Raw genomic sequence first — 10706 nt, 5'->3', positions numbered from 1 at the left:
GAGGGAATAACTCATAATACACATGAATAGTAGTAGTACAAACCACATAAGAAAAAAAAAATCTAACAAAATCGACATATATTACATTTAGGACACCATTTTATATATTATGTGTATATATATATATATATGAGATACGACACAATATTTCTTAAAACTAGTTATAAATTAATACTTTTTAGCAAATGCATTAATCAAGGATAAGGCGTTGCTGGTTTCGTGGCCCACGTTAACAATTCTAGCTCGAACCGAGTTCTTGATCCTTCCATCCATGACCCGACCCGAGAAACCATCTGAGCAAGTGTTCTCATCGGTCAAAGCCGCACTAGTCCAAGTCTGAGCATTACTCATGTGGAACGCAAACTGTTCTTGATTTTTGGCACTCCCACATAGCTTCATCTCTTGGACCGACTTAGTTAAACGGTCAATGGTATCGTTGATCTCCTCCACGCAGTCCTTGATGGCTTCGATCTCGCGCTTCTTAAGGCCCTTGAAACGCGTCAGACGCGAGACGAAGAGTTTCGTGGATTGGGCTCGGCTCAGGGTAACGGCTAGAGCGGTCTCGGCTAAGCGTTTAGGGCTTGTTTGTATGGCATTTGCGTAGGCTGAGAGGGAGTGGAAGCAGACGGCTGGGTATGTGGTGGTTTTGCAAGATGTTTGGATGAAGTTTACGGCTTTATTGGAAGCTCCAGCCCGTAAGGCTGTGGTGGCGGCAGTGAGCGCCGGCGATAAGAAGTAGCAGATTGAGAGGATTAGAAAGAAAGTTTGGTTTAGTTTGGCCATTGGTGTTTCTTGTAAGAAAGATAGATAGAAAGTTAGAGAATTGAGTGTGTGGAGAAGAAAGAGGTGGGGTTGAATATTTATAGTGTGTACAACTTTGTCTAGGTTTTTTTTATTCTACCATTGGCCGTAACACGCGGTGGAATATTAAAAAAACAGTGAAGAAGAAAAAACAAACAGTGGATTAGACTTTTACAACCTAGGAATATGTTCAGTTTAATTTGATGATATATAACTAATTAATCTGATTGATTGTCTTACTGTTCTATAATAATAAAAACGAAACTTCTAACCTAAGATCGGATTCAATATACATTTGTTGGAATCTATTAATAAAAAAACGCTTAACTGGTGTTTATTGAAAGCTTACAAATTACTTGTTGTTTTATAAATTGTATAGTAGTCGCCAAATGGTCTAAGTTGCATTATAACTAATATGAATCGCATAGAAATTGGGTTGAAGCTGATGTTTCAATCCACCGACGTGTGAAAACCAATCAGACGTCTAAATGACGTTATATTTACGCAGGGCCAGGGCTCAATTAAATATTAGTTGGAATTGGTTTGATATACAATCATGGCAGGGTCCTCTCAACGTCGGTCCGATCCAGAATATAACGTGAAGTATCAATCCAAATTATATTAAACGCAATCAAAAGCGAGCAGAGATAAACATTTGTCGTTTTATTCAAACCAAGAAGGGAAGAAAAAAATAGCGATCAAAGAAATTGCATCAATCAAGCCGTAATATAATACAAGGAAGTAATAAATATTGAATGTACATTATCATTGTCAAAATCGAACATCAGATACGCTCACAAGTCAAAACTCTTCCAGTCCAAATACACTAAGTGTTTTTAACTTAAATGATAACGACAATGATCTTATAATAATTTTGTTAATCACGTTAAATTGACATGGTACTATTACTAGTAACCTACCGACATAACCGCACTGTTGTTTCTCGTGCGGTACGAAGCAATGAAGTTGCCAAGTTGGCATGTATAGTTTAATAGGCATGTACAGATGTATAGTTTAATATCATTGGTTGCCTGGTTGGGTAGGTCCTTCACTGTCGTAGGAAGAGGGAAGGGGAGGACACGATGAGGACGAAAATAATAAATCCCACAAAATAAGGCTTAGTAAAATGCAATAAAACAACTGAGCAATAATTCTCGCTTAGGCATGTGATGATGGTCTATGAACATGATCGAGAGAGATTATATTAGAGTTATAAACCGGTTATTGAGATCCCGGTTGAGTCTGGTTTAGTTTCTTTTAGCTTTAACCAGTCCTATATAAACACATTTGTACAGTTACTGATATTTTGAGCTGAATAATACTTTTCTTCCATTCTCGTAACAAACTCTCTCTCTCTCCCGATTCATCACTTTCATCTCCTTCGTTACGAGCTTGAGATCATCTAATATGGTATCAGAGCTCTTTTGAGTTCGTTTCTTCCGCTTCTCAGCTCCATCTCGCTACTCTCTTCACCATGAGTGCTTTTATTCCTTCTTCGATTTGCGAGTTTCTTGAACTACTTTCGTCGCAGATCCTCGCCGTCATCTTCATCGTTTCTTTCATCGTCTTGATCTCCTTTCTATGAATCAAGCTTCTTGTTCTCTGATCTTGATTGATTCTGCTTCTTTTCAATCTAGATTGTGATTCTTTGCTCTCCGATGACGTCTTCGGAACCGGATCAAGTGCCACCGTCTTTCTCCAATGCCGAAACTCCGTCACTTTCTGATCCGCGATCCAATCCTCTTTACGTTCATCATGCAGATCATGCTGGTATATCTCTTGTTTCTGAGAAACTCACTGGTCTTGGGAACTTCAATAGCTGGCGTAGATCTATGCTTATGGCCTTAGGTGCTAGGAATAAGGCAGTCTTTGTTACTGGAACTTATCCTGATTTAGATGAGAGTCATCCAGATTATGGATCTTGGTCACGCTGCAACAACATTGTTTGCACATGGATCGTGAACTCTGTTGATAAGGATATTGCAAAGAGTGTCATGTATCTTGATACTGCAAAGCAGATGTGGCAGGATATACATGATCAGTTCAAGCAGAGTGATGGCCCTCGTACAGCAGAGATTAAACAGCAACTTTATGCTGAAACACAAGGTTCTCAGAAGGTCAGTGAGTACTATACTCGTCTTAAGCAGCTGTGGGAGGAGCTTAAGAATCACGATGATCCATATACTTGTTGTTGTGGTCGCTTGGATTGTGACAGTCATAAACGCCTTGCTACGAGGGAAGAGCAAGATCGCGTCTTGAAGTTTCTTATGGGATTGAATGATACTTTCACGGCTATTAGAGGACAGATACTGATGATGGAACCAAAGCCGTTGTTGGCTAGAGTTTTTAACCTCATCTCCCAAGAGGAACGCCAGCGATCAATGAAGACTACGAGCAACCTTACTTTTCAGGCCTCTTCAACGGTTTCTTCTGAGCCGATGGTTGCAGCTTACAGTGGTGGCTATAACAGACAGAAGAACAGGCCGATTTGCTCACATTGTGGTCTCTCTGGACATACAGTTAACCGTTGCTACAAACTACACGGTTATCCTCAGGGATATAAGATTCCTTCCTCGAGTTCTAAGAATCTCAATGGCTCTTCTTCTCAGTCTACTGGAAGTCAACAAGCGTGGCATAAGGGTACTAACGTGGCCAATCTCATCACTCAGGACTTTGGAAGTATCTCCATGCATGATCAACAAGGTGCTCACTTGGGGACAGTCACAGCAGATCAAGTCCAGCAATTGCTAAGTGTTCTCAAAGCCACATCTTCTGGTATTGAGAACAATCATTCTCAGATTTCAGGCAGCACCATTAAACTCTCTGATGGCTCTGTTTCCACTGTCAAACCTGAGCCTCATCTCGTTGCTCTTGCTTCATCTCATCCTTCCACATCAGGTACTCTGCTTAACCATTTTATTTCTTCTGCGGGAATAAAAGACAGCCTTACTTTACAAACGCATTCATGGGTTATAGACACATGTGCTAGTTGTCATGTTTGTTCGGATTTGAAAATGTTTTCTAACACACGATTGATAAACAACACATCTGTCACGTTACCAAATGGAACCCAAATAGCTGTCACGGATTTCTGGAACTATAGTTCTCTCCGATAAACTGATTCTTGATTCTGTGTTGTTTGTTCCTAACTTCAATTTTAATCTCTTGAGCATTAGTGCATTAACTAAAAAACACCTCACTTACTGTGTTGTTTTCATCTCATTCATGTCATATTCTTGCTTACAATCCTCTTGATCTCATCCAGGAGCATATTCCGGATTACATGATTGGGAAGAGTAACCTCCAACACAATCTTTATATCCTGGATTCCAATGCTCCTGCATCTTTCACAACTGCTCACATTCATCATCTAGCTCAAGTTTCTTCTGAAGTGTGGCATCAACGTTTGGGTCATCCATCATCGAATAAAATTCAAATACTTTCTAAATGTTTGGATCTTTCAAAGGACAAAATTAGTCATGATCATTTGTGTAAAGTGTGTCCTTTAGCAAAACAGAAGCGTTTATCATTTGAATCTTTGAATAATATTGCTTCTTCTCCTTTTGATCTAGTCCATCTTAATATATGGGGTCCTTTTCATGTACCAACTGTTGATGGTTATAGATATTTTTTGACTATTGTTGATGATTGCAGTAGAGTTACTTGGGTTTATCTTCTTAAAGACAAAGGTTCTTTGGCTACGATTTTTCCTGAGTTCATTACATATGTTGAAAACCAATATAAAACCACCATAAAAGCAATTAGGACAGACAATGCTCCAGAATTGGCTTTCACTTCTTTGTTAAAATCCAAAGGCATTATGCATTATTTTTCTTGTGCATACACTCCACAACAAAACTCTGTTGTGGAGAGAAAACATCAACATATCTTGAATGTAGCTCGATCTTTGCTCTTTCAGTCTAACATTCCTATAGAATATTGGGGTGATTGCATTCAAACTGCCATTTACCTCATTAACAGAACACCAACTCCTCTACTTCAAAACAAATCCCCTTTTGAAATACTTACTACTAAAGCTCCTGGTTATAGTCATCTTCGTGTCTTTGGTTGCCTCTGTTTCACATCAACTCTTTTGAAAGATCGTCATAAATTTTCTCCACGCGCAACGCCTTGTGTTTTTCTTGGTTATCCACAAGGTTATAAAGGCTATAAAGTTTTTGATCTTCAAACGAACAAGATTTCAATTTCACGCAATGTCATTTTTCATGAATCCACTTTTCCCTTTTCTGAAAGACTTTCACATTCGTTAGGTGATGACATTTTTGATCAAGATGTTTTACCACTTCCTGTTCCAGATTCTCCTTTTCCGGCTTTCTTTGACTTAGGGCCTACATCTTCAACGGAATTTCCTTTTGCTAATGATCATACTTCGGTTCCAACATTGTCTGATCCTAACACATTTATCCCTTCTACTAGTGATACTGATCAACCTCATTGTGCATCTAGTATTCCTTCTCAACGTAGTAAACGTCAAACTAGAGTTCCTGCATATCTAGATCAGTATCATTGCTACCTTTTGGATAAAACTAAAATTTTTCCTTCTCACTCCACTCATACTACTTCATATCCGATTTCTGCGTGTCCTTCTTATGATAAGTTAGATTCTCAGCACCGTGATTTTCTTATTAATATCACCACGGTCACTGCTCCAAAATCTTTCCAAGAAGCCATTCTGAGTGAAGAGTTTAAAGGTGCTATGAAATCTGAAATGTCATCTCTAGAAGACACTGGTACTTGGTCTATCTGTCCACTGCCTCCAGGGAAACATCCGGTTGGTTGTAAATGGGTCAATACATACAAGTTCCATGCAGATGGCACCGTTGAACGCCCTAAGTCTCGCTTGGTGGCCAAAGGATACACTCAGTTAGAAGGTCTTGACTTCTTAGATACTTTCTCCCCTGTTGCTAAGTTGGGAACATTTCGCCTGCTGCTCAGTTTGGCTGCAGCTAAGAACTGGTTCATACAGCAGCTTGACATTAGCAATGCCTTTCTCAATGGAGACTTGGATGAGGAGATCTATATGACAATTCCTCAAGGCTATGAAGAGTTGACTGGTCGAACCGTTCCTCCGAATTCTGTTTGTCGTCTTCATAAGTCTCTCTATGGACTGAAACAAGCCTCTCGGCAATGGAATCACAAGCTCTGCCATGTCATTTTATCTGAGGGTTTCACACAGGCTCCTTCTGATCATTCCTTGTTTGTTAGAAGATCAGAGAATGTCTTTGTTGCGGCTCTTGTCTATGTGGATGATATTCTGATTGTGGGCAACGATAATGCAGCCATCGATGACTTCAAAGCCTCTCTCAGTCGTGCATTCAAGCTACGTGATCTTGGTATTGCCAAATACTTTCTTGGTTTTGAGATTGCAAGGAACAGCAGTGGTATTTCTATCAATCAAAGGAAATACACTTTGGAATTGCTGCAAGATGCCGGTTATCTTGGTTGTAAACCAGTTTCAGTTCCAATGGAGCCAAACCTGAAGCTCTCCGACTCTTCCGGTGATCCTTTATCTGATGCTTCAGTGTTTTGGAAGATTGTTGGGAAGCTGTTGTATCTAACTCATACACGCCCTGATATTACCTATGCAGTACATAAATTGAGTCAATTTATGTCTGCTCCTCGCACGGATCATCTCAAAGCTGCTCAACGGGTACTTAGATACTTGAAGAATGATCCGGCTCAAGGGCTCTTCTATCCGGCATCCTCTTCTGTTCATTTGACTGCATTTTGTGATGCTGATTGGGCGTCTTGCCCTGATTCTCGTCGTTCAACGACAGGCTACTGTGTGTTCTTAGGAGAATCTCTTATTTCCTGGCGAGCCAAGAAGCAACACACGGTCTCCCGTAGCAGCTCTGAAGCTGAGTATCGTTCAATGGCTGACACAACGTGTGAACTGATCTGGCTTGATGCTCTGCTCCGTGATCTACATTGTTCTCTTTCTGGCCCGGCTACATTGTTCTGTGACAATCAATCGGCTCTTCATATTGCGTCTAATCCTGTCTTCCACGAGAGGACGAAACATATTGAGATAGATTGTCACGTGGTTCGGGAGAAGTTGCTTAGTGGTTTCTTGAAGACTATGCATGTGCGATCTGAACATCAGCTTGCTGATATTCTCACTAAGGCGGTGCAACCAGCGGTGTTTAAGCAGCTACTACTCAAGATGGGACTTCACCATTTGTTCATTCCATCTTGAGGGGGGGCTATTAGAGTTATAAACCGGTTATTGAGATCCCGGTTGAGTCTGGTTTAGTTTCCTTTAGCTTTAACCAGTCCTATATAAACACATCTGGTTATAAACCGGTTATCTTGTTAATCACCCAAAGCTTTAGCAAAACAATTCAAGTCTAAAACTAATCACTCACACAATCCGTAATTGATTCAACATCATATCCATCAATATATATAAAACTAGATAACTCTTAATCCTAATAGAAATAACACTTTCAATATTTCCTAATCCTTTTAGATAAACATAACAAGTTAGGATTAAGATAGCTTGTGTTTCAAGCTAACTCCAAGCTTAAACCAACATTTTCCCTCTTAACCTTGATTTCATTTTGACACATGACTTGGACATCAATAAGTTCCCTCATCTCCTTGAATCGAACTCGGCTAAGCGACTTTGTGAGTATATCAGCTCTTTGTTCAGTTCCCGGAATATGCTCTACTTAAACTTGATCATTCTCAACACATTCTCGTATGAAGTGAAACCTCATGTGGATGTGTTTACTTCGCCCATGGAAAACATGATTCTTAGTGAGCACAATCGCCGATTTGTTATCAACTTGTATGATCACCTTCTCGCAAACATCTCCTACGACTTCACTTAAGAGCTCTTGGAGCCAAATTGCTTGCTTTACAGCTTCAGTAGCAACCATAAACTCCGCTTCACATGATGATAAATCCACAATCTCTTGTTTTTGAGAGCACCAAGTTATAGGATTATCACCAAGATAGAAAATATATCCGGTCGTACTCTTGCCATCATCAACATCAACATTGTGAGAACTATCACTAAAGCCTATCAGTCTTTGACGTTCAGCTTATCCATAACGTAGACCAAACAGTCTATATGCCTTCGAACCAGGCTCAGTCCCTAAATGCACCAGGATTCTTGATCGATCATCAAGTTTTTTTCTACAAGCGGTCTCTGTTCTTGCATAAAAGACACACCCGAAGACCTTAAGATGAGAGATGTTTGGTTTCTTGTGTCGCAGAGCTTCGTACGGTGTTTTTCCAAGCAAATATCTTGTAGCGACTCTGTTGAGTAGATATGTGGCATGCCTGACCGCTTCTCCCCACAACATATTTGGTACGCTCATGTGTTTCAATAGAATTCTGGTCATCTCAAATAAGTTACGATTTCATTGTTCGACAACTCCGTTTTGCTGCGGAGAGTACAGAGCTGTCATGTGTCTGTTGATCCCATTGCCTTGCAGTAGGTATCAAACTCATAAGACATGAACTCACCCTTGTTTCTTGTTCTGCAAGCCTTTTGAATGATTTGAATTCGCCAAAACCTCACTCTTTTCCTTAAGTAACACGGTCCACATGTATCTTGACAAGTCGTCAATTGACACGAACACGTAGTGCTTCTGTCCAGGTGTGGGAGGAGTGATAGGCTCACAGAGGTAAGTTCAAGAGGATGTGCAGCTCTATATAAGGTAGCTTGTGGGAATGGTTTCCGTGTTTTCTTCCCAAGCAAGCACGATACACAGGTTTCGTTCTTAACGACTATATCAGGTATGCCGACCACCTGCTCCTTACTTATCATCGCCTTTATTGTCTCAATATTAATGTGTCCAAGCCTCGCATGCCATCTCGATGACTCAGTAGTTGTTACAATTTGTAAACATTCGATAATATCTGCTTGCTGGTTCACTTTATACAAACGGTCTTAATCATTAGATACCATGTTTGATCAAAGAGCATCAGTACGTCATTCTTCATACTCACCTCGTATCCAGCTTCGGTGGCTTGTCCTAAGCTCACAATGTTGCTCTGTAGTCCAGGTATGTAGTAACACATTTCTCAACGTCTTCTTCTCTCCTCCATCTAAGATGAACCTGATTGAGCCTTTTCCTTTGATATCAATACATTAATCATCTCCGAATCATACCTTCCCTGTAACTTCTTCATCAAGTTTATAGAAAAACTTTCGGTTTCCGCTCATGTGATTGCTTGCTCCATTGTCAAGATACCACACATTCTCCATGTCTCCTTCAATCTCTAAGTCACTCGGCTTCACCTTCTTCTCATTAGGATACACCACTTCGTGCATCATTAATTCATCTGCTTCTTGTGTATCTTCTTCCTTCTTCTAAACAGTTTCTTGTAGTTTAAGAAACTTGTCGGGGCACTCAGATGCATAATGGCCGAGCTTATCACAGTGGAAGCATGTAATGTGACTCTTGTCTTTGTTTTGACTCTGTTTCCAAGCTTTCTTTTGTGCAAGGAATCCTTCTACACGTCCTCGACCTCTTCCTCCTTTCCAGTAGCTTCGTCCACCACGTTCTCTTCCTCTATTTGCATAGTTCTCTTTCTGAGATTCACTAGCATACATCAGCTTTCCATGATCATCATTCTGTTCTTCTTCTTCCTCGCTTATTCTCTCCTCACACGCTTTTAATGTTCCGACTATATCTTTAAAACTAGTTGTGTTAAGATCCAAAACTTGTTCAAGAGATGCAACCATGTGTATGTACTTCTTCCTTGGCAAACTTTTCAAAAACTTCTTGACAAGTTTTGGCTATTCTATGATTTCTCCTAGAGAAGCTGATTTTGACAAGATTTCAGTTAGCTTGCAGATGAAGGTATCAATGCTATCTTCTTCTTTCATCTTGAGCTTCTCAAAATCTGCCATTAATGTCTGTAGTTGTCCCTCTCGTACTCTTTCGGCTCCAACATGGCGAACTTGAATCCTGTCCCAGACGGTTTTGGCCATGTCGAGGTTTCCCACTCGCAGCGTCAATGCCTCCAGTATAGATTGAAAGATTAAAGCGATAGCCATATTATTCTTCTCTTCATGCTTACTCCCACGATCAATGGTTTCCTAAACCTTATTAACCTTAAGGGTGATTCTCATCCTCATAGACCAAACGGTGTAGTTTGAAGAAGTTAACATTGGGAACTTCATGGACGAAGGTCCCGCTTCTTTGTTGCTTGTCTCGGTTTCATCTTTCACATCAGCCATGGTCGTCTTTTCGGTAAGGTCTGTTACTCACGATTTATATTTCAATAGTTAGCTCTGATACCAATTATAGAATCTCAATTAATTTAACAAGAAGTCCTTCTCTTATTAATCACTCAAAGCTTTAGCAAAACAATTCAAGTCTAAAGCTAAGCACTCACAGAATCCGTGATTGATTCAACATCATATCCATCAATATATATAAGACTAGATAATTGTACACAATAATTAGAAGGTTCAAGGGAATATCACATGGAAACATCGATCGTTTTCTAAATTGTTTGTATGAAACAAACCTACAAGCCTAGAGTCTATCCTATAGTTATAAGAAAGCAAATGTACTTATTGTATTCGGTGTATTAGTTAATGTGACACTGGAGATAGAGAGATGAAAGCCATAGCCGCAAGCGACCCCGAAGGCGATTTCCAGATCTGAAGCTCCCCCGTCCCGACGCCTTCTCCGATCTGAGCCAGCACCCTCTCCATACCCACAAGGGAGACTATCTACACTCCTTGTGTGTTCTGTCATCTCTACCACTCTCTCTCTCTGATTTCAATTCTCCTCTGGCTTCTTTGCCAAGTCTTCTCCTTTTTGATCACGGACATGTAAACCCTTTTGTATCTCCTCTAGTCTACTGCTACGCTTCCTACCAGCCATCTCCTTTAGCTTACTGCTATGTTCCCCTACTTA

General features: G+C 40.2%; 1 protein-coding gene across 1 annotated transcript; it reads right to left on the bottom strand.

The window, feature by feature from the left end:
* LOC106347793 (pectinesterase inhibitor 11-like) lies at positions 1 to 905 on the bottom strand. The gene has a single exon (XM_013787392.3). It carries the CDS (start codon positions 781 to 783, stop codon positions 169 to 171), a length of 615 nt encoding a protein of 204 aa, XP_013642846.1. The 5' UTR covers positions 784 to 905; the 3' UTR covers positions 1 to 168.
* Between the last annotated feature and the right edge of the window lie 9801 nt (positions 906 to 10706).

Source organism: Brassica napus, chromosome A6 (genome assembly GCF_020379485.1).
Source record: "Brassica napus cultivar Da-Ae chromosome A6, Da-Ae, whole genome shotgun sequence".
NCBI classification, from domain to species: Eukaryota; Viridiplantae; Streptophyta; class Magnoliopsida; order Brassicales; family Brassicaceae; genus Brassica; species Brassica napus.
Note: the sequence above shows the minus strand (reverse complement) of the source record. Positions and strands in the feature narration are given on the sequence as shown.

What these genes read in the sequence shown, in the direction of transcription:
- LOC106347793 (XM_013787392.3), bottom strand. Translation starts at nt 783, where the DNA reads ATGGCCAAACTAAACCAAACTTTCTTTCTAATCCTCTCAATCTGCTAC.